Genomic DNA, 25,446 nt, shown 5'->3' on the forward strand with positions numbered 1-25,446 from the left:
CACCTGCCGATCATCCAGCGCCCCCCCGAACGCAACTCTCTCTTACGTCGTGGCTTGAGCAATTGTTGGTTTGTACAAATTGCGGCTAAACTATCCTGTTCTAATATTTTTGTTATTTCTTTCCTATCGAATCGTGATACTCCGCGTTCCAAGGGTTCTGTACTCTGCTTTGCGGGTCGTTATCGTCACACTGTCACCCTCCCTGACCTCCTATCGGCTTTGAAACCTCCCTCACCTCGCATTCTGTGCTTTCTGTTGTTATCTTATACTTTGAATACTTTGACCAATAGTCAAAGTAAAGCGTGGTCACGTACAAAGCCTACGAATGCGACTCCGAGGAATGACGAATGGGTTACTAGGAGAGCAACTGATGGCAACTGATGCCTTGGCGGTACAAACTACTAAGGGGGCATTTATTTCACAACATTAAGCAGACTGTCCTTGGACTCAACAGGAATGAGTTCCCAAAACAGCTTTGCCAATGCTTCCCCGGGCCCCAACGCTGTCAGCGCAAGCACTACCTCCACCTCCACAGTCCGATCGCGCCCTCGGCGCTTAGTTTCATTCATGGATGATGACGACGACAATAATGGTTCAAACTATTCTTACCAGAGTGATTCCCAGCCTTTCTCCTCGGCATTATCAACGACTCTTGCACCAGCCGAGATCGGGACGACTCGCTCTCGCAGAACCCCCTCGCCATTGTCATCCCGTGGAGCATCACCACTTCCTATGACACACCCGTCCCGCGCCACCGAATCAACCAATCGAGGTAGCCGCAACGAGACATCTTCATTTGCTTGGAATGGATCATCGAAGGCTACATCATCGCGGGGTGCTGCGGACTTCCTGGACTCCTCATGGTCCTCTCTCCAAAGCCTAGCGTCTTCAGTACTAGGTAGTGATGCAGGACGAGTCACTTCAAATAATACGACAAAGACACACACGCGAAGGAAACCATCGCGATCAGACGTATATATCAAGAGTGCCCCGAGGTCAACGTGGGGTCCGTCGGCACCAAACGCCCCAGAATTTGGGACTGGGACCAAGGAGGAACGACAAGCTCTGGTTCAAGCCAAAAAAAGAGAGGCACTCCTTCTTGCTGACAGTGACTCGATCGCAAGTCGCACATTTACACACAAACGACGCGACTCTGGCGACACTTCACAGCAAGCGGTTGATCCCGGGCATGACGAAGACGCCCTGGCTTACATCCATAACGTGCTACCGACAGATACTATCACCGGTGTAACGATCAAATACGGTTGCCAGGCTGCAGTATTCCGTAAATCAAACGGCTTCTGGCCTAATGACGATATCCAGAGCAGAAACACCGTTCTACTGCCAGTCGATGCGTGCTCTGTAAAAGGCCGCCCTATACCCAAAGAGCCTGTGGATCTTTTGAGCCCTGACACGGAGGACCCAAGTGACAGCTCTATAGCCCCTACAGATACATATACCGACGAGGCGACTACAGAGCAGGAGACATCTGCAACTCCTGAGGCGGATTCCAATCAAGTCTGGAAGCACGAAACCTGGGTGCAGATGGATGGTTTCCCCAAACCAGTACAAATAGGCCGTGTTCCTCGAAGGGCATTGGGCTTTTTCCCTCGTACGCGTCGAAAATCTACATCTTACTCGGATGCAGAACCTCCGGGCTCGTATCGAGAAACAGTCACTCCCCCGTCTCCCTCTGGGTCACCACCTCCACCTTCACCCTTCGGCATACTACCACGAACTCGACCTAACGGCAACCAATCCAAGCCGAAATCCACAAATCCTACTCGTCCTCAGCACCGTCGCCAACGCAGTAGTATCCATCTATCTGGCACCGGAGTGGGAACCCTTGATCCCACATCAACCGGACCAGGGCCCGCACTAGATGGATTCACCCGCTTTTTCGCACAGCACATGCCTAACTTAGCACCAGGACCACCCCCAGACAATGCCCGTAAAGCTTCTTTCGAGTCCGCTTCAACCGTCACCTCCAATGCATCGACAGGACTCGAGAACATCGGCGGCGCTTTCGAGGGGTGGGTTCGCAAAGTAGCAACGCGAGCCAAGGCCGGCATCAATGAGCTCCAGCAACCACCAAGCCAGCCTGGCAACACCCGAGGACGCAACATCTGGCGGATGGACGACCTAATTGAACTTGACGATGGGGTGGTAGACGGCCGGAACTCTCCAAGTCCCTTCAAGGGCGCTTCGCAGAGATCCGAGTTACAGGGTACATTGTCCTCATCTTCATCCATCCGGTATAATAGCCCTTCAGTGGTGGCAGCGAGCAGGTCTCGTGCAGCTGATTTTGGTGCTGGCTCTGGTTCAAGCGCATATGGCGAACGGGCCAAGGACGATTAAGGTGTTTGATTGAATTTCCAAGCGTACATAATAAGAGTTGATCCATGTGAATTTGAACTTCACAATCTTTGCATTTCTCTCCACCTGTTTTTCCCCCCAGCGGCTTGGTGCTTGTTTCTTTCTGCCATGGCGTTGGCATTGTCCGTCGCTAGGTCACTCTAATACTCGGCCGCAATGGATCATCGCATGCACAAAAGACGAGATAGGGCACCTCTGATCTTGCTATCTCGCCATCTCTCTGCATGTAGCACCTTCGTCCTATTGGATGCTCGGTGCTGCAATATGGAGGGATACATTTGTTGCCTCGGGCAGATTTGAATCAACCTGTCTTCGCCTTGCATGGATGTACAGTACTTTTAGTACTCTACGGTGGCGGCCATTTTCTCCTATACCACGGCCCTCCAGTCCGATACTCCACCATTTAGAATTATACTTTCTTCTCCTAGACCGTTGTCTTTGCAGTCTGATATCTTGAGGTTCCTTTATCATGTCACCATGTCCTACTGTAGTTAAGCTGCTCTTTGGAACCTCCCGTAACTCTAACTAAACGGTTTGGCAGACTATATATATAAGTTATGCCAACCATCAGATCCGAATCAAGCATGAAAATCAACAAACTGAGTATTCCAAGAACCAATTAAATCAAGTTCTGTGGGGAGCTGCACTCTCCACCTTATTTACCCCAAAGTTCCCCCAGCTCTATTTTCCCACCTATGAGCATTCAAGAAAACAATAGCATTCATATATTCTTTCTAAATAATCCCTCTCTACTGGTGGGGTTAGTCTAATTTGAAGACAATCTCTCGGACGGGAGGATCACCCTAATTCTCCATGAGCTGCAACTAAGGACTTGGCCATGGGTTGGCAGAGATAACAGTATATAAAGAATGATCGTGTCCTTATAATGCCTCATGCTAGGCAGTTCTCAGCCTATACAAGATGCAGCTAGCACCACGCTCCCCAATAATGCGCTCTGCCTTGTGCCTCGCTATCCTTTCTGGGGTAATAGCCAATCCTCTCAAAGCAACAGCAACCTCATCTAGCCCCCCAACAGTAACCCTAACCAGCAATACAGGTGCAAAGGCAATATTTGTGGGCCGCTCACTTCCACAATTCAATCAAGATCTGTTCTTGGGCGTTAAATATGCCGATGAACCAACCCGCTTTACACCAGCTCAGCTCAAGACTACCTACGCATCCAACGACAGCAACTCCGGTGTATACGACCTATCTACTGCACAAAGCACCACTGCCAAATTGTCATACTACAATGCCACGCAGTATGGCCACGACTGCCCTGCCTATGGATCCGATACTACCAATTTGGTAAATCAGGGTCTTGTCACTTTAAATGAAGATTGTCTGAATCTGAATATCATTCGTCCTCAAACCGAAGATCAAGGATTGCTTCCTGTTGTGATCTGGATCTTTGGCGGTGGATGGACGCAGGGTGCGACTGCTGATCCGAGGTATGTGACTGATGAATAGAGCCGAATCTCTTTTATCTATAAGTTGTGCTCTTTTCCTAACTTGCACATAGGTATAACATGAGCTATATCGTCGAACAGAGCGCTTTAAATGGAAAACCTGTCATGGGCGTTTCTATCAACTACCGATTGTCGGCATTTGGATTCCTTGACTCGGAGGAAGTGAGGGTAAGACTATTGATAAATGTCCCGTAAACTCAAGGGTCTGATTGACAACATAATAGGCCGAGGGAAATACCAACTTGGCATTGCGTGACCAGCGCACGGCTATGCGATGGGTGAAGAAAAATATTGAAGCGTTCGGTGGTGATCCTAATAAGATCACTATCTGGGGCGAGTCTGCGTGAGTTACTTGGAATCAGGTTTTGTGTTTTTCATTTTTTTTTTCTTTCACGATATGCTTACCATATGGCATACAGTGGTGCTTATAGTGTTGGTGCTCATTTGGTAACAAACAATGGCAACAATGAAGGCCTGTTCAGAGCAGGTATTCATAATCTATCATCGATTCCGAATTAAAGGCTAACATAACCAGCAATCATGGACTCGGGGAATGCTGTCGGTCCCCCATACAATGGCACCGAATGGCACCAGCCAATGTACGACCGAATTGTCGAAAGAGCCGGGTATGTCTATCAGACAAATTTTTACCAACAGAAGCTAATATACTACAGTTGTACCAACTCCACGAGTACCCTGCAATGTCTCCGCGAGCTACCATACGCAACCTTATACAGTGCAGCATTCGAGGGACTAGAGTGGTTTGCAACTATCGATGGATCCTTCATAACCCAATATCCGCAGATAAGCTACAAGCAAGGCAAACTCGCCAAAGTACCTGTATTGCTAGGCACGAATACCGACGAAGGCACCAGTTTTGGGACGACAGGAACAAACACCGATGAGGACTGCATTGATCAATTGACCAGTATGTATTCCATTCTCAGCATTCCCGAGCTCTATAGCATGAGATGCTAAAAGATGCAATAGCATCCAAGCGATGGGTGCTCAACCGTTCCCAGGCCACGGAGCTCCTAACCCACTACCCCAACATTTCAGCCATTGGCTGTCCCTACGGCTGGGGAAATGTGACATGGCCTTCCCTCGGGCTCATGTACAAGCGATACGAGTCTATGGCGGGTGATCTGACAATGGTAGCGCCACGACGAATGCTAGCGCAGACAATGTCTAGTTTCAAGGAGAGTGTGTTTTCGTACAGATGGGATGTGGCAACCTTGAATAGTTCGACGACCATTGGAGTACAGCATTTCGCAGAGGTATGTTTGATTTAGATTTGCGCATCAAGGATCTCGGAAGTGATTATTGACTATGTTGGATACACAGATACCTTTCGTTTTTGCAAACCCTGTGCAAACAATCACACCGCTGGGATCTGACCCTGCGCGATTGGAACTAGGGCAGATGGCAGCGCGGATGTGGACATCGTTCGTGGCGGATTTGGACCCGAATGGGCATGGTGGTTAGTATTCACCTCCTTTAACTATTGAGTTTGAAGCTGGTTGCTGATTCGTTCTAGTGTCCGGGATCCCGAAATGGCCAAAATATACTTCTAGAACGGTGGACTCAAATTTCGTGCTTCGTCTGCCCCGGAATGAAAGTTATGCTGAGGCTGATACGTACCGCGCTGATGGAATCAAATATATCAATAGCATCGTGAGGTAGAGGGTTAAAAGCGGGGTACTGGGTCATGTAGTCTACTATATTGCAGAAACGAGAGATAATGGCAGATATATGCTAGTTCAGTTGACTCTCCTTGAGTACCAAGTCAAATTAACGAACCGCAAGACTGAGCTTTAAATTTGCTACCCAAGTAGCCTATCAAATTGAACAAGTACTTGTGGTCCAAACTTGGCCTTTTCAATCCGTCATTTTGTAATTTGCGGGAACCAGCGATTGGCTTTTAAGAGGGAGGAGCGCTGCGGGTACCGATTTTGACGAGCTCAACGTCGCTTCAATATTATCAGTATTTGATCTTTGCAGTTGCATCCGATATTAACGACAATGGAATACTTACAAGACAAGGGTGGAGTTGGCGGGGATCAGACCGGGGAAGCCACTAGAAGGAGTTTAAGTCAGCGTGGTCCAGCTCACGGATATCGAAGGTGTAGATTCAATGAGTGTATAGGTATTGAAGACTGTTGTAGGTTGAGAATTGAACCAGGATTGGGACGTACCGGTCACCGTAACCGTAGTCACTTTTGAAAGACAATGAGTTAGCAGAGTTTGACAAGTATCGCAAGGGAAAAATGGAAAAAAAACTAACGGAGTAATAGTGAGGATAGCACGCTCGCCGAGAGACATGGTGGGAACACCCTCATCCCAACCTAAATCAGTTTAGCAAAGTTGTGTGGGAAATGGAGCCTAAACAAGCTATCTGGGATCTTGCGCAAAGACAGCAACGCACCTCTGATGAGACGACCGACACCGATGGGGCTGGCAAGGGGTTCGCCGCGGTCACGGGAGCTGTCGAACCTATTTGAAGATAGATTAGAATATATATTGAATGATCCGAGGCATTGACTTACTTGGTGCCCATCTTGTGCTCGGCCTTCTCATCGTAGAGGCAGCCAGTGTAGTGCATGGCGACTTTCTCGCCCTCCTTGGGGAAGTCAACGCCGTTACCGGCCTTCAGAATCTTCTTTTCGACGCCCATTTTGAATTGATGTATATCTAATAGTAAATCAAAGTGTTGCAAAAGGTAAAGAGCAAAATGAGGAAGAAAAGAGGGGAGAGCTTGGAGGGGCGGCTTATCCACTTTTTTCTCGAAGGCGGAATGCAATGATGTTCACATTTATGTACGGAGTATGTAGGTAGCTATTTGGCGTCTTCTCTACTGGTTTCGTTACTTTCAATTCTAAAGATATATTGCCTGTATTTTCCTCCGATAAGAGAATGGCGCTTTTCATATATCGCATTGCGTGCCGATTAGGAATATGCTCTTTACTACTTAAGTACTACATGCGCGAAAGAATAGCCCTCAACACTATGATCTGCCGGGAGAAGTCGCCTGTGCCACATGGCTGCGATTACTGCAATGATTGGGACATCTAGAAAAGCCACGCCCCATGCAATGGATTAGGACCAGGTCATTTGCACGGATTCTGACGGGGAAAAGGAGCTTCGATTTACCCCTCCCCGGATAATAGCGGGGAAGTATATGCAGGTATTCGGAATAGGATTGGAAATCAATGCTAGGCTGAAACTCGAGCTCAATTTGCATAGCTTAGAGACTATGACCAAAATTCCATCTTGCCCAATTCCTCCACCGAAATAGACGCGACCTGTGTTAGGGGGAAACGAGCATCGGGCACAATGGAAGTCACCGACGGATTTCCCAACTGTAGGTAATGAAGTTCGGAGATACCAGCGCGGCCCAGGAACTCTAATACGCGAGGGAAGTTCAAAGCCACTTGATCAACGCCATGACTATCATCAGATAGAACAAAGCGGCCGCCCCGTGCCACAAATTCCTAGAATCAGATCAGTCATAGACCCGAGAAAAATACATGTGAAACACCCTCTCACCTTGCAAATCTCAGCCTTAGGATAAGGCTCACTCATCCCTTTTCGCAAAGCAGCCGAATTAATCTCCAGCATACCACCATAAGAAGCGATCAGATCCAAGTTCCGTAAAATTTTGCTCCAAACACCAGGCCACTGCGTAAAGCTGCCCTCCATATCATCACTTTTTAGCCTGATCAAATCAAAGTGACCAACAACAAGCGGCTGCAACTGCTGCAACATATCAAGTTGCGCATCGAAGTAATCCTCAAACAAGCGCTCATCAGTCCCACCAGCTAACTCTCTCGCCTGCTCATACATCGGCCGATCATAGTCAATCGGCACAGTATGCATGTGATGAACAGACCCGATGAAGAATTCAAATGGGAACCGAGCAAGAGAGCGTTCAATCAGATCTCTAGAGGCGGGTCTGATCCAATCGATCTCAAACCCGATAATGATCTTGATCTGGGAGGCATATTTTTCGCGCAGCCGAACTGCTTCTTTCCAGTATGCGGCTTCATTTTCTGCATGGCTTTCTTCTGTGCTTCCGGACTCATTCTAGAATTGGGTTAATATATGCTTTCGTAACAAATGGAGGGAGTTGCAGTTGCGCACTTCTTCTGGGTAGAAATCTTCTTTATGGCGGGGCATGTGTTCAGTCAGGCAGAAGACTTGCATCTTTTTACTGATGGCCGTTTGGATCACATCTTCCAGCGAGTTCTGCGCATGGCCTGGGCAGAATTGGCCTGAGTGGCTGTGGTGAGAGAATGGCATTTTGTATGGTCTCTGGTGGCGGGTTAGCAGAGATCGGGCAGCTCGGGGTGCTGAGAGTGAGCAGTGAGGGAGTAATTGAGAGGGGATCTGTTGAGAGGTAAGTACACGAGTACTCACAATGGCCCATGTATTTTATTTGGAGTTACTCTATTGGTTGAATCATGTGTTTCGAGGTAAGTCGAGGTCAAGGTTGATAGACGATAAGGATTCTTCCCCGCTTCTCCGACTAAAAGCAAACTATAGCTCTACAGATGAGTCCAAGATTTGAGGATTTTCATGTATATAAATGTTTCAATGATGTCCACACGTCTTGTTGTCGTGGACATTTCATTTCATTTTCTCAAAGATAAGAGTTGCGGAGGGTGAAACGAAATCTTCGGCGCTCTCCTTCAGTCCTTCAGTGGCGTTGATTATAGCCAGTTGTGATCACCGATGGTGAGTACTCGGCAGGGTATGTAAAGAGGGGAGAATAGGCCAAGGTCATCTGGTCCGGACGTCTGGCGGACGTGCCTTGGCCTTTCTCCATGCTCCAGGCTAGCCGCCTTGAAATGCTGCCAATTGAGACCGATGGCACGTTGGTAGCAAAACTTTGGCTTAGAATGAGAAACCCATCTCGTGTAGGGTGATTGACCTTTCAATGATAACGCATCAAAGTACTGGCGTCGCGAGATTCCCGCGAGGCAGGTATAAACCGTTGTCGAGCGCATGTCCAACACTACGAGCTGGACCAAACACAGCAACAGCGCGACGCAATTAAACACACCAGCATGGAGCCAGCAGTTCGGCACACAGCCCAATCACCCAGCTGCTAAAACCGTAGCAACAACATACTCCCCATCATGAGATATCGACAATTTCGCAACCCTCCCTTCATCCCCATCTCCGCGGGGAAGATATACAATCTCAGGCCTGCGACTGACCCCAACCCCAAACGCACCTCCATCCTCCTGAACCCGAACTATAACATCCTTCCAGCCAATTGAAGCCGCGCCCTCCGGTGCCGCCTTGCGCGCCGCCTCCTTGGCCGCGAAGCGTCCGGCCAGCCAGCGCGTTACATCGGCCGGGACGGGGGGCGGTTGTTGGTGGGCGGCTTTTTGGGCTTCAAGGGAGTCGCTGAATCGGGTGTAGAAGTCTGATTGCTCGGTGTGGCAGAGGATGCGGCGCGTGAAGCGGCCGAGGTAGTTTGGGCGCGCTAGGAGGCGGGTTATTCGTGGGATGTGGACGATGTCTGTGCCGATGTTTAAGGGGAATGGGAAAGGGAGGGGTTTCATTTTTTTTTTGGTTTGTTTGTGGGTGGTGAAAGGGAAAAGTTGTTGGAAAGAGGTTATTATGGAGGTGTTGCGGATGGGAAGTGATTGTGGCTGATGAGCTTTTTTAGGTTGCTAGGTCGAATTAGTAGCACCACAGGAAATCAGCTCGGTGAACGATGGTCATTGCATGATGTAGGTAAGGCTCTGGTATGAAACCTTGGAATTGAGGTTGTTTTACTTGTAGCTTTCTTGGTGCTGTTTATATTTACGCTTCACAAATTGTCTACGAGTCCTCGAAGCCTCTACAAACGTGCTTTCAACGACCGCGCAAGCTATCACAAGCTCCGACACCCAATCTTCATGCTGGGCAAAACATCCCAGAAGAATTTTGTGATAGCAGAGACTCCGAGCCGCCCGGTGTGAAATTGCATCAGATATGATCGCACCATTCGCTTCTTCATCTTCCGCGGTGGACCGTCGATGCACACATGGAAAAACAGGCGGAGGAACCGATGTCAGGAGGAACATTTTCTATGCAGCGTACACGCCTCCTATATACAGATCAACCGCATCCGCCGGCATCCCAAGATCGGTCCGTGTAGCTCGAAAATTCGTCACAAAAATGCCGCGAAAAGGTGATATACATCGCGCTAGAAATGGCACCAGAGCTAGCGGGCGGGCAGTATAGTTCAATTCATAGTCCTATCTGCAGATGATCGCTCCATCAATAAAAACCGGATCGAGGGGTTGTCTAGTGCTGAGCGGGTTTCTTATCGCCGCCATCGACCTCTTTCATGAAATTCCTTCAAAGTGATTGGTTAGTATAATGATCGAGTAGAATTTCACCAGATCCGAGGTGCGAATCGCGGTTGAAAAGATGTTGAACATACTGGATGAAGTTCTCCTCGTCCTTGGAAGAAGCGTTGATGGGAGGGCCCTGGATGGTCTTGGGCTTCTCACCGCCGCCAGCGGCAAGCCAGGAACCGGCGAAGATGCTGCCGAGGGTGGCCATGGCGAGCTATTGCGAAGATAGCGAGGACCCGGTTAGCTTTCATGATTCGCAGTATCGGCACGAGGAGAGAAAGGGATGAGGGCGCGAGGGGATGATGGGAACTTACGACGTGGGAGCCGACCTTCTTGCCGGCGATCTGGTAGTAGACAACCATTTTGTAGGATTTGAATTGAGGTTCAGCTAAAGGTTCAACTGGCGATGTGGACGGAATCCTCAGGCTTGGACCAAACGACGAGGTCGGCACCGAGACCGCCTTTCCTCATTAGGTTAGAGGTATCACCTGACTTCGGAACGCAATATCTGACTCAGCAATTAGGTAAGATTTTCCATCACCCGGGTGTATCCGATTATCCCCGGTCTTTCGGGGAAGGGGAGACGTCACGGGTCACCATATGAAGATCAAGCGGGCATTGATATACCGAGATGTACAGAAGAAGCCGACGGAGAAGAGCAAAGTTGAAGCCGAAAACTTCGGAGATGTTGAAAATCAATAACGATGCGGCCCTGACACATTTCTGGTAACGGCTCTACAATGTATATGCTTCTACCCCAGATCACGGGAGAGTACCTCGGGATGTACCCTATTCCACGGGCAATTGCTATATACCCCGGCTATAGCTGCGCCTTCGGCTGTGGTACGCGGTTAATATGAGAGCTTTTAATAATAACGATTCCTCCCTTGCATAGCCCTCCATTCTTTCCCCGCCCACTTCTTTTCTCTCGTTTCTCTGTTTACTTGGCTTGTGCATAGGCCTCGGTCCTTAGACTTACAACTGATTTTTTGATCTTGCGATTTGCGATTACAAAATGGCCTGGGGCAATCGACAGGAAGAGCCTCCATCTCCATCTCCTCCGCAGGAATTGCTGGACAAGCCTGTAGTTCAGAAGAAGCTCCCCGCAAAGTTACAACAACTTGTCGATCGCGAAGAAGATTTTTACGATGATTTATACTCTGGATAGTATGTACATTTCAAGTCTCGTTGTTACTTTTTCACAAAACAAAAGAGAGAAAAGAGCGCGCGAGAGAAAGACAGAGACAAAGGTGCAAGGTGTCGCGTGGTCTGAGTAAGAAGCCCGAAAATCAAGGCCTAACTCCGTCCCACTTCATATGTCATCGGTCTCTCTCCCGCAAATCAGCTCCTCTCCAAAACCAAGCACCTTGTACTCTACATCGAACACAACTAATCATGGGAACCTCCGATAGCTCTGTCAACTCTACAGATACACCATTCCGTTATGCAGCATACGCCAACCGAATCCGCACAATCTTAATCTCCGCTCATCGCTATGTATGGACTAAATTCCATCTCCCCGGACAACAGCTAAACTTGCCAGGTCGCCTACACCTCTGACATCGGTGAATCCTTCCGCCCAATCGCGCACCCGTGGCTAGTGCGTTCCGCCTACGGAATTTCCTGGAGTTACCTGATAGGCGACGTCGGCCACGAAGGTTACAAAGCTTACCTACGAAACTGGAGAGCTCTCGCTCCCGCTGGCGACGCATACAAAGATGCCAGCGAACCTTCACAGGACCAGATTATCAAGGGTATGGCAACTGGAAATATGACCATCGGCAACCAGGGACCCAAGGATGCGCTGAACTGGACTACGCCTGAGATCCCGCTTGCAGAAGATTATCGTATGGTCATGGCTAAGCGTGCTGTGTTCCAAAGTATCGCCAGTATGGGTTTGCCTGCGTTCACAATTCACAGTGTCGTGCGGTACTCTGGAAGAATGGTGAAGGATGTTAAGATGGCATTTATTCGGACTTGGACGCCTATTGGTGTATGTGTTCCTCAAGGATACCCAGAGGCTATGGAATGAAGTGATACTGACAATTGTTATAGTTGGGTCTCGCTGTTGTCCCCTTCCTTCCCTACATCTTCGACCATCCCGTCGACGAAGCTGTCGAATGGGCATTCCGCACTGGTCTGCGCGCTTACGGCGGAGAAGCAGCTGTCCGCCCTCTTCCGGGCAAGACTCTACCTCCCCGAGAAGAGGAGGAGGTTCGCGCTGCGGCCGCAGCCAATCTTTCTTGGGATGAGTATAAAGCCGAGCGGGAGCGGGCACGCGAGCTACGTCGACAGTCCGGTGAACAAAACAGTGTAATTTCATCCCTGACGAGCTGGTTTGGAAAGTCTACTGAAGCAGATGAGAAGAAGAAGAGCGAGTGATTTCCACCACTTTGGTTCTGCTCATCTCTCATTAGAGAGTGCTATTTTCTTGCGTGACCGCGCCCCTCTCCTATTTCTTGTATATATCATTTTCCACTCCCTGATCTCCTACTTCTACTGATATCCTGGGGCAACCTACCTAACTAAAATCCACATATTATTTACAAAGTTTCAAGCAATTCATCACATCTCGGCGATAAAAACGGTTGTTCGTTCAAGGAGATGAAGAAAATGGTTTAAATCCATGCTGCACACGAGCCCTTTCAACCATCTATATTGCCCCAGTGAACCGTCCCCCAAAGATGCCCTTGTTTTCACGTAGCGGGGAATCAGTTGCACTTGTTCATTGGGGGGAGGAGATATGCCCCATCCAGTCACATTCAATGTCTCCAGTGAATGTCGTTGTTGCATAATAGCTCGACAAAGATCTTCCTTGGTTTGAGTCTCTTGCACAAATTCCTCTGGAACATCTTCTTTGGAATGAAAAGAGCTGCGTGTGTACTTATGATGCTGAAGCCAGAGATGGGTCAAGGCAGAGGGAAAGGAGAGCCTTTTAGCTACCGATTCTATAACGATATATGAGGATTTGATATGAAGGAATCTGAGAGAAGTATTCCCAATTATGGATAAGCTTGACACATTTCCGAGGTGGATGAGATGTTGGACACTGGCGCTCTGGGATCTATCTCTGGACGATGATGGGAGATGATGATGAGCTGAGGCAGTTATTTGATTGCATTGACGGTTCTCTATTTGAGGGGGCTTACTGCGGGTGAATCAGTGCTGGTTTGGTCGATGGCAACATGGAGTGCATCAAATATGTGTGATTCGAAGACTGCGGGGTATATCGTTCGACAGGCAGTCAAATAAGAAAGGAATACTTTTGATTCATGCGCCCGCTTGCGAGTATCATCAGTCATCATCTCAGTCAAAGAGTTGTGAAAGTCAGTCTCTTTGTGGAAGCGCAATTTCTCTGACTGGCTGCGAGGGAGGCGCCAGTCCAAGATCGCATCACCTTCAGGTTTGCAGATTTGAAAACATGCTGGCTTCGTTGGGGATTGCTCGCAGCTCGGCGCTATGCCGTTTGAGGCCTGTTACAGCGTTTTTCACTTGCTTGCCCTTCATCGTGTTAAACAGCTGACCGATTGGACGGCCTGGGACTTGGGTCATAAGCAAGTAGGAAGCATCGGGGGTTTCCAACACATCAATTGCCCTCGGGGCAGGTGTTTGAATGAATTTTCTCCACCATGCCAAAGGTATGAGCCTCCACCCGATACCGACCTGTCTGTTGCGGCTGTCCCTTCCGCAAGTACAGCCCAGAGGGCAGCCGTTGGACTCTTTGGGAAAGTGAGCGTCCATGGAGGTAAGAACCAGCCGAGATAACTCAAAGCTCTTAGAGAAAGTTCTCAAGGACTTTCTGTCAACTACATTGTCCAGGTGCTTAATTCCTCCACCCACAAAGGCCCTAACGGGGTCCACTAGTGCCTTGAAGTTGAATTATTTGGCCCTTTCGTTGTTAAAGTCCGAGGGCATTATTGTGAGGGCAATGAAAAGCTCTGTCAAGAAACTGTACTCCGAATAACCCCACAGGTACTGGAATCTCTCAAGTTCATTCATAGTATCAGAATGTGCCACGGTGGTAAGAACATCGGTGCTTTCGGTGGTTATTTACGGGTTACGGGTCGATGTAATTATACTAACCTCATCTTAAATATCAGCAACCGGAACATCGCGTTTGGTTGCACTGTGTTACTGCAGGAAACCGAGAAAGAAGTCATTGAAGTCCTTGGGTCTCTATAAATTGAGCCACTAGCTTATAAAGTTGGCGTTTAGTCAATGCAGCAGGATGGGATGAGTGAACATATGAGGAGGAATACTAGTCGCATTGAAGCAGACAAGGCACTTTCTTTCTTGCCACAAACTCGAAGACTGATTGAGATTGAACATACAGCAAACAGATTTGAGCTGAGATTTGAGAGCTTTTGAATAATCATGCATCATTTGGCACCTCAAACCCCTCCACTCGAACTGATTTATCTTGATGTTGAATGATTAGACGAGCTAGCTTCATGCGGTCATCCTTACCCAGGATTTGAGCTCTCGAAAGGGGGTTCTTCACGATCAAGCCATCATAATCGTGGTCAAACTCCACTTCTGCCGTCCATTCATACAATGGGCTCCGCTCTCTGAAATAATACGGCCGGCCATTTTTCATGACGATCTCGTACAATTTTCGAAAATCTTGCGAATTTCCCGTCTGGAACCTCCCATTTGATAGCACGACCACACTGGCATGCCAAGGCATGTCCCCAAACATTTCGCCTTGACGCAGGAGAGGAATGGAGATTTTGTTCCGACCTACAGATGGGTGGATAGAAAGCCGAATGTGTTTCCCCAGGGTCGCGTTAATGACGGCCTCGTATGCCTGCCAAGTTCAAAACAGATTGCGTCAATACTTAACCCAAAAAGAAAACATGCTTGTCATGGCGCAGTACTTACAATGAGTCGGTTGATCATGGTCTTCGCCATCTTGGATACCTCCATCGCATAGAGCGTCGGGTCGCCTGCAACGACTGGGTCAAATCCCTTGGCCCATTTTAGATCCTCTGAGATACGCCTGAAGTAGCTATCGTATGTTGTCTTGGTATCCGGATTTGTCTTCAATTCATACTCAATGTCAAATTTCGGATTGAAGTATGCAGACGACATCAGTTTCTTCCTGCAGGTGGAAACAAGACGCAGATAATCTGGCTTGGAGATTTTCTCTCCATCGCCCAGTCCGAGCAGATCCATAAGCCGTATGAATTGGATTGAAGAAAACTGCTTTTCCCGAGCCATTTTGCGCAACTGAATGCCATATTCGTAATATTCGTCATCGGGCACTCCAACCAAGTCTGTGCCAGTCAGTCAAATTCTGTTTTTGTTGATCATCCCATCTCTCGATGGATTTAGCATGCAGCCTACCATTATACACAGGTCCATCGCATATGAGAATCAGTCTTGCCCCGTAAGGATAGACCTTTGAGATCTCCTCGCACAAATGATTCAATTTTGCAAGCCCCAACTCTTCCCCCAAATCAGCACCGTCCCCAATTACTTTGTCCTTGTTTGGATTCTTCCATGGAAAGGCAGGCAAAACCATTGTTATTGGTTGGTTTGCAGCGATATCTTCCTTGAGCTTTTCAGGCACGGTTTCGAACACCTTTCCCACATCTTCGTCATGGCCATCTTTACTCGAGTGTAAGGAAAACTTCTTTAATACCTTAACAACCTTCTCAGGTATCTCTTCCGGGGCATATTCAAATTTCATGGCAAAGGAATAAATACGTGCTTGTGTTGTAAGATGAACGGCGTTGTGGATTTTATGTAGTTTAGTCGCGTAGCAGAACCCGAATGCAGTGAGTTTTATAGTTTACAGTAATTTATTATTATTCAGTTAACTTGCACTTCGTATAATGTACTTTGTGCGTGTATGCATACATGCAGTCATGCAGTATTGAAAGAAAAATAAACAAGGGTAACTGCAGGGTGCGGATATTTGAACTCCACAATGTTGCAATCGAGGGAGTCGCATTTCACACCTCCTCATATACTCTCCGTTCGCCACATCATAAATTCTTCTTCGATCCTTGACTTGAAAAACTTGTTTCTCCTCGGCAATATGGGACAGACTCCAACGTCTCATTCAAGTAATGGGGTAAACCAAGTGCACTTGTCCACGAACACCGAATCATACACCACATCAGCTACTACATATACCAATACCCTCAGTGAAGAATCCCCGCTATTCGTCCGTCCTGATCCCCATCAACAAGACGAAGAACAGAAAGCCGAGAATAATGAAATCCCCGACGGAGGTCTCGTGGCCTGGACCCAGGTGCTGACCGGACATTTGGTTGTATTCAATGTATGGGGCTATATCACATCGTAAGAGAGCCCTATCACATTTAAAGCCGACTTCCTCCGCTAATGCACAAAAGCTATGGTTTTTTCCAAGAGTACTACGTCAGTCATCTCCATGTCAGCCCAGCCAATGCATCATGGATCGGAGCCCTGCAGATGTTCCTGGTCCACTTTTTGGCCATGTTCTCCGGTCGAACCATGGATGCAGGTTATCTTCGGCACTGTATTGCTCTTGGATGTTTTTTCCAGGTTGCCGGCGCGCTTGGGACCTCATTTGGCACAAAACTATGGCATTTTTGGTTGGCGCAAGGCTTGGTCAGTGGAATTGGCCACGGGCTTATCTTCAGCCCAATGATCGCGCTTTACGCAACATACTTCAAAACGAAGCGAGTTATGGCCGTATCACTGGCTTCTTGTGGCGCCGCGACTGGAGGAATGGTTTTTCCTGTTGTCGCATACAAGTGCTTTGACGTTATTGGGTTCGCGTGGACGGTCCGAGTTATGGCTCTGATCATCCTTTTTAACAGTGTCATTATTGTGGCATTTACCCGATCTAGGATTAAGCCTCGCAGTCCCCCTCCTTGGGTTGACTTGAGTGCGTTCCGAGAGCGCTCTTACCTCCTTTTCTCGATCGGGTCATTTCTTATTTTCGAGGGCATCTATTTTGCATACATCTATGTGGGTTTGGTTTCACCTCATCATACCTGACCACAGAACTAATTATATCTTTAGCTCCGACAATATGCGCAGACCCACACTGGATTTACTCCCTCGGATTCCCTTCTCCTATTGATTCTAATGAACGGGGTTGGCGTGCCCTCCCGCATCATATCTGCATTTGTGGCAGATCGGTGGCTGGGTGCAGTGAGAACCTGCATTGCAGTCTCTATCCCTTGCGGCATCGCCATTCTAGGGTGGATTGGTGTTCATACTCATACTGGCATGTTCGTTTGGGCCACTGTGTATGGACTGCTGGTCAACTGTGCCCAAAGTCAATTACCCGCTGCCAATGCATACTTCGGTTCGAAAGACCCGGAGAAATCGGGCACGCGTGTTGGGATGATCACCACGATCAATAGCATTCCGCTACTGACTGGCCCATACATTGCAGGACGGTTGATTGCCCTGCGAGGAGGCGATTACCTGTACGCGCAGCTCTTTGGGGGTATTTGCATTTTGACCGGAGCGTTGTTCGTAGTCGGGTCTCACTTCTCGGGAGCGTGACAATACAATGTACTGTATATGATCGAATTTGAATATCAAATCATGCTGTGTAAACAGACGTCTCATTCCGAGGATGATGATGGACAATACGTTGTACACTTGGAATTCAGGTCGGAGACAATATTGTAGGTGCTACCTTAATTAAGGCACTCGATATCCACCATTTTCCTTTGTGGAACCTACGTATCTTTGACTGCTCTCCCATCATAAATCCCTGGGTTTTCTCGCTCTTTTCTCGGTTATCTACTTATTTATTCTTTTGTCTTAAAAGGCTTTCTTCCTAGCTAATCATCTCTTACTTCCGCTTTAGGCACTTAGCTTTCCCCTTATTCCCATGTAGGTATGGTCTCAATTATACATTGAGCTCGATTTTTTACAATTAAATCTATATTTTTGATATTCTATTATATGTGCTCTTCATGTGTCCTACATGCGTTCTTAGTCAGATATTTTGATATTGAGGTCTTCTGCTAGACCAAATTCAGTCATGTGGCCCTGAGCACCGTGCCCCTGTGTATACATATCCCTTGTGTTGATTCACTCTCGCTTTCGTTTATCTCCTTCAAGAAAACCAGTTTTTTAGCAAAAGGAATCACACAGGGGTTGCCCCGCTTTGTTCGGCATGAGCACCCTGCGACCACGTTCTCTCCAACCACTCATCTTTCGACGCTTCTGCTCTAATTCAGCGTTACACAAGATGGCACCCAGACCGATCCACTACCATCTTCCATTGTTCCCTGGATTCCAACTGCTAGATGTAGCGGCCCCACTCGACATTCTCAATATCCGCACACAGTACCCTGACACGGCGGGCATCACCCTGACGGTCTCAGCCGCAACTCTAGACCCAGTCTCAGTGAAGCCAGTCCCGCCTCCACAAGCCAACTGGAAATTTGATATCCCTACCTCAAGCATCAACACGGCTTGCAACCAACATATGGTGCCACAATGTACTTTTGCTGATGTGATTTCCGCCCTGAAAGCGGGGAAGGTTGCCAATGATGGAAGTAGTTACATCAAGCCTGTCGATGTGTTGATTATCCCTGGAGGACCGGGGACGAGGCTGGATCGAATTTACGCCAACGGTACTACATCTGGAAAATGCAAAGTCTCCAACACGAAGGAAGTCCAGGACTTTATCGTCGATCTTGCGCCATTTGTTCGGCACAGTGTCATCACTATCTGCACGGGCAGCCATGTCCTTTCCCAAACAGGTCTATTGAACGATCTCCAGGCAACCACCAACTCAGCTCGCTATGAAGATGTCACCGGGTTATCACACGCAGTGAACTGGCAGCCCAACAAACGGTGGTTGCGGGATACTATACCCAAGCATGCAGGGTCTGGATCATCACTGCTGCCTGGAATCGAGATTTGGTCATCCGCCGGAATCACAGCAGGGATCGACGTTATGTTGGAGTTCATCTCAGCGCACTATGGTGGGATTGAAATCGGCACACAGACTGCAAAACGGATGGAATATCGGTGGGAGCGGGAACGGGACGCCTCGTATTTTTTGTGAAGGTTTGCTCAAATGGACTCACTTCATGCAAGTTGTTCTTAATTTAAGTTATGGAGGTATAAAATCAAAAGTATGACGCGAGAAGTATATCATTTTGATGACCACTAGTTCTTGGCATGGAGACACGGTCACTAACTACAGTCCGGTTTGAAATGGACCTTGTGACATCCCTCGAGACTGCAGTATTATGGAAATTGTACCTCGGTGGTGCATGCAGCTTTGATATACTTCGCCTGTGATAATTCTCCCCATCTCGAACTTTCATTGGAGTCCCTGCATTGTTAGATTCACTGTTATTAGCAGTCAGCTCTCAAGGCCAATGCAATAAAGCACAAATGTGGCCTAGTTTTGTCTTCAATGTCAGATCCCCATGAGTATTGTTAGCTCCCTCTTATCCCGGTTGTTGTGTGAGGGACTTTTCATTAGCCCAATCAAGAAACTCCCCTGTGCGCCGGATGATGCATTAATAGTCAGTCAGTTCAACAGCCATGGAGAAATTTGTTGAATACTATTCAAAAATACTAAAACTTCCAAGGTTTCACCTCGTGGCCTCCCAATAATTCGTATTCATGCGGCTCTATTTCTTATTATGTTCCATCAATTGTCTAATCTGGACATACAACCTACGTAAAAGTCATGCTTCAAGCCACACACTGAAACCAGCGCACATGTAATATGATCGTAAGCATTACCATTGCCCAGAGTTCTACGCAATTGCATAACTCTGTAGAATGAATCAAAATATGCAATTGGAGGGAAATTTTCCACAAATATGAAGTAAAGGGAGGCACCAATGAGATTTGGTGGTAGATATGTTCGAGTCTGCAAATATGCCGAGACGTAAGAACTAGAAACAAAAGTCAGTGGCTATAGCAGCCACGAATGTCCATTTCAGGTCCGTGGAATAGTCTCCTTATTTGTTCTAAGTACTTAAGATACGGTCTGATCTATCCCTTTTTTTCATCCCTGGCTTGAGCGACATCCCTTTTCACTATCATATCGATACACGATAACGGTATCAAAATGCTAGCCACAGCGATAGTCGAGACTCCCACTTTGCTCGACCTCATCTCCTCCGATCGAGTCACCCTCACTCCAAGGACTCGAGCGCTCCTCCTACCAAGACCAGTCCCAGTTGTCCCCAAGGCCGAAACCGAAAACACCCAACCTGAAACCCTAGAGGCATGTCTTGCCTCAACTCGACTGAAAGCGGAGGAGATTATAAATATCGTGGAGAAGTATGGCTCTCATGAACGCACGACTGCAGCAGGAGAATGGCTAGGCCGGTCATCTTTCACGCCGCGTGTTCAGACACATGTCACGGCCAATCGAGCCATTCCTATGGTTCTGCCTGCCTTTCCCATGAAGAGTAACAATCGGATGGATAAGGTGTTGGGGGCACTTCCAGATTTGGGTGAAGAGCTTGGGTTGGCCAGATTGGTGAATCTTTGTCGGGATATCAAGGCTGTCTATCCGCCAGGTGCGATTGTGGTTATTGTCACGGATGGAATTTGCTATAATGGTATGTTTGGGATCTCTATATATAAGACTAAGAGCGTTGTAAAATTGAAAACTAATCAAGAATCTAGATCTCACCGGGATTTCTGACGAAGAAGTCTGGGAATATGGAAATCGACTGCGGAAGATTGCTGCTGAGAAAGGATATGCTTGTGTCCAATTCCATCGCATTATGAATATGCTCGGCCTCTATTCTGGTGCTCGTATTTCCAAGGCGGAATATGTGAAACTCTGTGGCATATCAAGGGCTGAAATTCATCGGAGATGCGGGCAACCTGGATTTGATGTTGACAAATTTTTGAAAAGTGATGAAGATTATCTTCGGACATATAATGGTAAGAAATGGCCTTTTCTTGATTTGAATTTCACTGTTGATTCCATGCAGGATACGACAAGTTCATGAAAGTCGACCTAAAATTCAGCCCTGTGACCAAGGGCTGCGCTGGTCCGAAACAATACAAAAAGAAAATCAAATCGATTGCCAAAGCCATGATCATTCGAGGCGTAGTGAGTAATTCAACTTCCACTGCATAAAACTGTTATCTCACTGACCTCAATGTTATACAGGAATACGCAGAGCTGGTACGCCAAGTCTACCCTGATTCACTACGGCTCTCCATTCATCCTTCATCGGGACTGACAAAGTTATCTTGTCCTCTTGTCCCACAACGGGATTCATTCTCCATGAGCCCTTGGCATTGTAGTATTGCAGTGCTCACAAACGGTACATTTATCACAGCACACAGATCCTCGCATCGGCAGAACTTTGACCTCGTTGAGAAGAATGGCCAACCATACTTTTTCCGTGAAAGCTCTCCTCTCTTCAAATGGGACGCCGATGTGGACTTTGAGCATCGCTATGGGCAAAATCTGGTGATCCAAAAACAAAAGCAGGATAAACAGGAGCTTTCTGATTCGGATCTGGATAAGTTGGCACTGTTGGCGATTCAACACAAAAGTGTGACATTCATGTCTATGTAATATTGAAATCATAAGCAAAGAGATTGATTTATTTATATTAGCTGGACTTGATTGGTGTAGTTCTGTGGCCTTTGTGTGCATAGATTGTTCCAATCAATCAACTGTTAAGCATTGTTAGTCTAACAGAATAACAACTGGAGCAGACTTCATTGGTAGACGATGAGGTTTGTCGTCCACGTTGTTAGGTAGACCCAGAACACTTCAATGCAAGCAAGGGCTACTACAACAATAAAAAAGCCCACATACACTACGTCCAGTACTATAAAAAGATGGAGAGAAATAGCAAGGAGATCTACTCATCTCATTCACAGGCTCACAAACACTCTCCACATCTTCAAGGCCACACAGGACTTGGGACACACTTCATACATTTGTACAAAAACGCAAAAAAAAATTCAAATACAACACAGAGAGACAGGGATAGATGTCAAGAGAGATAAGGAGAGAGGGAGGGAATGAGGGCTGAAAAACAAAACCACATCACGGGGCAAATATGAGTTCTAACCACCCAAAACCAAAAATTAATGTGCAAGTCCAAAGGACATAAAGAAGACCAGTAAATCATAAGAGAGATTTCAAAGTGGCACCAGCCAAAGTAGAGAAAAGATTTCATCCCAAATTTGGTTGTCCCAGTGCCATTGAAAGGAGTAAAGGGATAAGAAAAAAGTCTTTGGTGAACAAAAGGGGGAATATTTCAAGAAAGGAAAAAAAGTGTGCAACGCGACACACGCAGCGAGGACATCGCTCGGAGTATCATGTTGAGAAAAAAAAGTGGCCGATCAAAAATTGCACAAAAAGAAGAGATACCTGATATGTGACATGTAGGATGATGGACAATGAAAAGGAAATTTTGTGCAGTCCCTCTGTCCCTGCCTCTGTTGAATGGCGAGAGCATGAGCGCATGAAAAGAGCAGTTATCTGGGAGATAGTTGACTCGGAAGGCCCGATGCCCTCAGTTGTCGTCGTAAAGTCCAAAAGGAGTTTTGATGGAATAAGCCGTTTATACGTTCGCACAGTCAAAAGCGCATTTAATTCCAACCCAAAGAGTTCTCTGCCATGACGGGAGCACTGATCATCTGGGAGCGAGCGGTACCGCGGCTGCCATGGCTGGGGGCACGGCCGCCGGCAGCCATCATAGAACCGGCAACGGAACCACCTTGGCTCATCTGCTCAACGGTGGAGCTAGAGCGTTGGTGCAGCTGCTTTCTCTTGCGGTAACGACGGGCAACCCAGAACATACCAGCACCGTAAGCGGCAGCACCAGCAACGACACCGACTCCAATACCGATGGAGCTGGCCTTGGCCTTGGAGCTGCTGGCAGAGCCATCGCTGTTGGTGTTTTTACCACCATCGTTGTTACCATTGTCACCACCGTCACTGCCATTGCCGGTCGAGGCAGTGCCCGCAGTGGGGTAGTTGCCAGAGAACTCGAGAGGGATTGTAGGGTCAACCATGGTCATCAGCGACTTGATGGATTCACTGGCCTGGTTGTAAAGAGCAGAGTTAGGGTTGACCTTTAGCGCATTCAAAGCATCGACCTTGTCGCGAGGGAAATAGAAGACCGCGATAGTGGCGTTGTAGCCAGTAGCCTGCCAGTTGTAGTAGGGCTCAAGTGCAAGCATAACTGGGCTGTCCTTGGCGGAGAGAGTTGGCAGAGCGTTCTCAATAGCCTGAGGGGTGTAGTTGAAGATCTGCGATGAGGACAGAGGGGTGGTTGCGACGAAGGACCATGGCAGCTGGCCGTTGAAACCAAGTTGAAGCAGGATAGAGTCAGATGGGGCCTCGTTCACTTCGTTCGATGGAGTAATAGAGCCAGGGAGCGAGGTTGCCTTGGGCTTCGCTGTCTCACCGGAGGTGGCGCTCTCAGTGGTGGAAACAGTAGGCACGATGAGAATGGTCGAGGGCATCCAGTCATTGTCGTTGGAAGTGGAAGTGGAAGGAACAGGGGTGGGCGTCTCGGTGTGGGTAGTCTGGGGTTCCACGGTGGTCTTGCTCGTGCTCGCTTCGCTAGTCGCCACAGGGACGGGAGTGGAAGCGGGGTGGGAGGTTGGCGTGGGAACCTTAGGGGTCTCTTGAGAACCAGCGGTTGTGCCCAAGATGGGGACTGAAGTAGTGCCGGAGCCGGAGCCGGAGGCAGAGGTAGAGGCTGAATCAGAACCAGGCGAGTGAGGCACGGGGATTGTTCCAATGGAGTTGGTGGGAGTTGGGATCAGTGCAGTGCTGCTACCTCCAAGTCCCATTGTGGGAAGTGTGGGAATAAGGCCAGTTGACTTGGGGTTACCAGTAGGGATTGAGGCAGTAGGGATCAATGCGGTGCTTCCAGTGCCCGTAAGACCAAGGAGAGAATCCACGCCGGAGGTAAGCCCACCGAGCAAATCACCCGAAGTTGGAGTGGGTGTCACCAAGACTGAGTTAGTGGCAGAAGCAGGAACGCTCACGGGGATAGTAGGCAGGCTGGAGGTGTCAAACGCGGTAGCGCTGGTGCTGTTGGCAGTGGAAGAGTTGTCACCACCCAGACCCAAAAGGTCAAGGAGATCAGACCCAGAGCTAGTCGAGCTTACGCTGGCCTTGCTAGAGTCAGGACTCTTCACGCCAGATCCGGTGGGAGTCGCAGAGCCAGAGGTGGTCGTGGTAGTCGAGCCACCTAGGAGGTTACCAACGCCTGAGCCGATGTCTCCAAAGATGTTGTCGCTGGAAGCTGCGGTGGTAGAAGCAGGGGTAGTGGATGCCTTAGCCGAAGAGTCTACGGTCGATGCGCTTGAGGCGGTGCTGGAAGTCTTAGAGTTCACACCGAGAAGGTCACCCACATCCGAGCCAAGGTCACTCAAAACATTACCACTTGAAGATTGGGTAGCAGATGAAGCCGGGGTAGTCGAAGCCTGGACTGATGAGTCGACGGTGGGAGTCGCAGTCGAGGTGGCCGAGGCAACCGCAGCAGTCGAAGTAGTAGAGTCTCCACCGAGCAGACCGGCAACACCCGAGCCAATGTCGCCGAGCAGATTGCCACTAGAGCTGGAGCTGGCGGTGGAAGCAGCCGTAGTCGCAGCCCGAACCGATGAATCGACAGCAGGGGTCACAGTCGAAGCAGTTGAGGCAGCTGCGGGAGTCGATGTTGTAGAGTCTCCACCGAGGAGATTAGCAACACCTGAACCAACGTCACCAAGCAAATTGTCGCTGGAGGTTGAAGCAGCTGTAGATGAGGCCTTTGTTGATGAGTCGACGGCCGCTGCCTGCTTGCTAGTGGTGTCTGCATTGGCGGAAGCAGCGTCGGAGCTCTTCTGGGTGTTGTCCGTGCTCGCAGCTTCGGTCTGCTTGGTGGTTGAGGTGGTGGTAGCAGTCGGCTCACCACCAATAGTCGTAGTGCCGGTGATACGGTGAGTGATCTCTGGATTCTTAGGGTCGACGGAGATCGTCACAACAACAACTTCTTGGCCCTTCTGGCTCTCGGCGACTGGTGAAGGGGTGGTCGAGGGGGTGGGAGTAACCTCGGGCTGAGTTAAAGATCCTTGGGAAAGGAAGTTGTCAAAAATACCATCGAAGAAACCTGTGTTGGTATCAGCGCTCCGGGCACTGTTGCGAATGGTCCGCTTGACTTCCTTGGGGAAGTAAAAGCGCGGTCGGTCCACATGGGCTTCGGGGGCTTCCTGGGCAGCCACAAGGTCCAAGCCGCCTACCGCGAGGAAGGCCGCGAGAACAGAGATGGCGTCGGGACGCATGT

At 48.5% G+C, this 25,446-nt stretch overlaps 13 protein-coding genes across 13 annotated transcripts; 6 read left to right on the forward strand and 7 right to left on the reverse strand.

Moving 5' to 3' along the window:
- Positions 1 to 456: 456 nt before the first annotated feature.
- N7529_008012 (putative LysM domain protein) lies at positions 457 to 2,358 on the forward strand (the record flags this gene model as incomplete). The annotated part of the gene is made up of 1 exon (XM_057243539.1): positions 457 to 2,358. The coding sequence occupies one exon, from the start codon at positions 457 to 459 to the stop codon at positions 2,356 to 2,358; it is 1,902 nt and encodes a 633-aa protein (XP_057095077.1).
- Positions 2,359 to 3,297: 939 nt separating this feature from the next.
- N7529_008013 (putative triacylglycerol lipase (LipA)) lies at positions 3,298 to 5,528 on the forward strand (the record flags this gene model as incomplete). Its single annotated transcript, XM_057243540.1, has 9 exons — positions 3,298 to 3,827; positions 3,899 to 4,013; positions 4,070 to 4,188; positions 4,265 to 4,332; positions 4,381 to 4,471; positions 4,520 to 4,773; positions 4,836 to 5,122; positions 5,190 to 5,325; positions 5,383 to 5,528. 9 exons carry the CDS (start codon positions 3,298 to 3,300, stop codon positions 5,526 to 5,528), a joined length of 1,746 nt encoding a protein of 581 aa, XP_057095078.1.
- Positions 5,529 to 5,766: 238 nt separating this feature from the next.
- N7529_008014 (FKBP-type peptidyl-prolyl cis-trans isomerase) lies at positions 5,767 to 6,519 on the reverse strand (the record flags this gene model as incomplete). The annotated part of the gene is made up of 6 exons (XM_057243541.1): positions 5,767 to 5,815; positions 5,881 to 5,922; positions 6,041 to 6,061; positions 6,130 to 6,190; positions 6,271 to 6,338; positions 6,392 to 6,519. The coding sequence occupies 6 exons, from the start codon at positions 6,517 to 6,519 to the stop codon at positions 5,767 to 5,769; spliced, it is 369 nt and encodes a 122-aa protein (XP_057095079.1).
- Positions 6,520 to 7,096: 577 nt separating this feature from the next.
- On the reverse strand, positions 7,097 to 8,144 carry N7529_008015 (histidinol-phosphatase; the record flags this gene model as incomplete). The annotated part of the gene is made up of 3 exons (XM_057243542.1): positions 7,097 to 7,336; positions 7,392 to 7,928; positions 7,986 to 8,144. The coding sequence occupies 3 exons, from the start codon at positions 8,142 to 8,144 to the stop codon at positions 7,097 to 7,099; spliced, it is 936 nt and encodes a 311-aa protein (XP_057095080.1).
- Positions 8,145 to 8,941: 797 nt separating this feature from the next.
- Positions 8,942 to 9,415, reverse strand: N7529_008016 (uncharacterized protein; the record flags this gene model as incomplete). Its single annotated transcript, XM_057243543.1, has 1 exon — positions 8,942 to 9,415. One exon carries the CDS (start codon positions 9,413 to 9,415, stop codon positions 8,942 to 8,944), a length of 474 nt encoding a protein of 157 aa, XP_057095081.1.
- A 730-nt stretch (positions 9,416 to 10,145) lies between these two features.
- Positions 10,146 to 10,560, reverse strand: N7529_008017 (ATP19 family protein; the record flags this gene model as incomplete). The annotated part of the gene is made up of 3 exons (XM_057243544.1): positions 10,146 to 10,197; positions 10,285 to 10,412; positions 10,513 to 10,560. 3 exons carry the CDS (start codon positions 10,558 to 10,560, stop codon positions 10,146 to 10,148), a joined length of 228 nt encoding a protein of 75 aa, XP_057095082.1.
- A 653-nt stretch (positions 10,561 to 11,213) lies between these two features.
- Positions 11,214 to 12,580, forward strand: N7529_008018 (uncharacterized protein; the record flags this gene model as incomplete). The annotated part of the gene is made up of 4 exons (XM_057243545.1): positions 11,214 to 11,365; positions 11,611 to 11,695; positions 11,742 to 12,191; positions 12,254 to 12,580. The coding sequence occupies 4 exons, from the start codon at positions 11,214 to 11,216 to the stop codon at positions 12,578 to 12,580; spliced, it is 1,014 nt and encodes a 337-aa protein (XP_057095083.1).
- A 1,017-nt stretch (positions 12,581 to 13,597) lies between these two features.
- On the reverse strand, positions 13,598 to 13,939 carry N7529_008019 (uncharacterized protein; the record flags this gene model as incomplete). Its single annotated transcript, XM_057243546.1, has 1 exon — positions 13,598 to 13,939. One exon carries the CDS (start codon positions 13,937 to 13,939, stop codon positions 13,598 to 13,600), a length of 342 nt encoding a protein of 113 aa, XP_057095084.1.
- Positions 13,940 to 14,570: 631 nt separating this feature from the next.
- On the reverse strand, positions 14,571 to 15,890 carry N7529_008020 (isocyanide synthase family protein; the record flags this gene model as incomplete). Its single annotated transcript, XM_057243547.1, has 3 exons — positions 14,571 to 15,005; positions 15,080 to 15,474; positions 15,545 to 15,890. 3 exons carry the CDS (start codon positions 15,888 to 15,890, stop codon positions 14,571 to 14,573), a joined length of 1,176 nt encoding a protein of 391 aa, XP_057095085.1.
- A 351-nt stretch (positions 15,891 to 16,241) lies between these two features.
- N7529_008021 (uncharacterized protein) lies at positions 16,242 to 17,707 on the forward strand (the record flags this gene model as incomplete). The annotated part of the gene is made up of 3 exons (XM_057243548.1): positions 16,242 to 16,507; positions 16,561 to 17,161; positions 17,216 to 17,707. The coding sequence occupies 3 exons, from the start codon at positions 16,242 to 16,244 to the stop codon at positions 17,705 to 17,707; spliced, it is 1,359 nt and encodes a 452-aa protein (XP_057095086.1).
- Positions 17,708 to 18,404: 697 nt separating this feature from the next.
- N7529_008022 (uncharacterized protein) lies at positions 18,405 to 19,229 on the forward strand (the record flags this gene model as incomplete). Its single annotated transcript, XM_057243549.1, has 1 exon — positions 18,405 to 19,229. One exon carries the CDS (start codon positions 18,405 to 18,407, stop codon positions 19,227 to 19,229), a length of 825 nt encoding a protein of 274 aa, XP_057095087.1.
- Positions 19,230 to 20,252: 1,023 nt separating this feature from the next.
- N7529_008023 (isocyanide synthase family protein) lies at positions 20,253 to 21,728 on the forward strand (the record flags this gene model as incomplete). The annotated part of the gene is made up of 4 exons (XM_057243550.1): positions 20,253 to 20,751; positions 20,819 to 21,082; positions 21,133 to 21,254; positions 21,315 to 21,728. 4 exons carry the CDS (start codon positions 20,253 to 20,255, stop codon positions 21,726 to 21,728), a joined length of 1,299 nt encoding a protein of 432 aa, XP_057095088.1.
- A 1,028-nt stretch (positions 21,729 to 22,756) lies between these two features.
- On the reverse strand, positions 22,757 to 25,444 carry N7529_008024 (putative mucin family signaling protein Msb2; the record flags this gene model as incomplete). Its single annotated transcript, XM_057243551.1, has 1 exon — positions 22,757 to 25,444. The coding sequence occupies one exon, from the start codon at positions 25,442 to 25,444 to the stop codon at positions 22,757 to 22,759; it is 2,688 nt and encodes an 895-aa protein (XP_057095089.1).
- Positions 25,445 to 25,446: the final 2 nt, after the last annotated feature.

The sequence above is a fragment of the Penicillium soppii genome (genome assembly GCF_028829465.1).
Source record: "Penicillium soppii strain IBT 18220 chromosome Unknown utg000006l, whole genome shotgun sequence".
NCBI classification, from domain to species: Eukaryota; Fungi; Ascomycota; class Eurotiomycetes; order Eurotiales; family Aspergillaceae; genus Penicillium; species Penicillium soppii.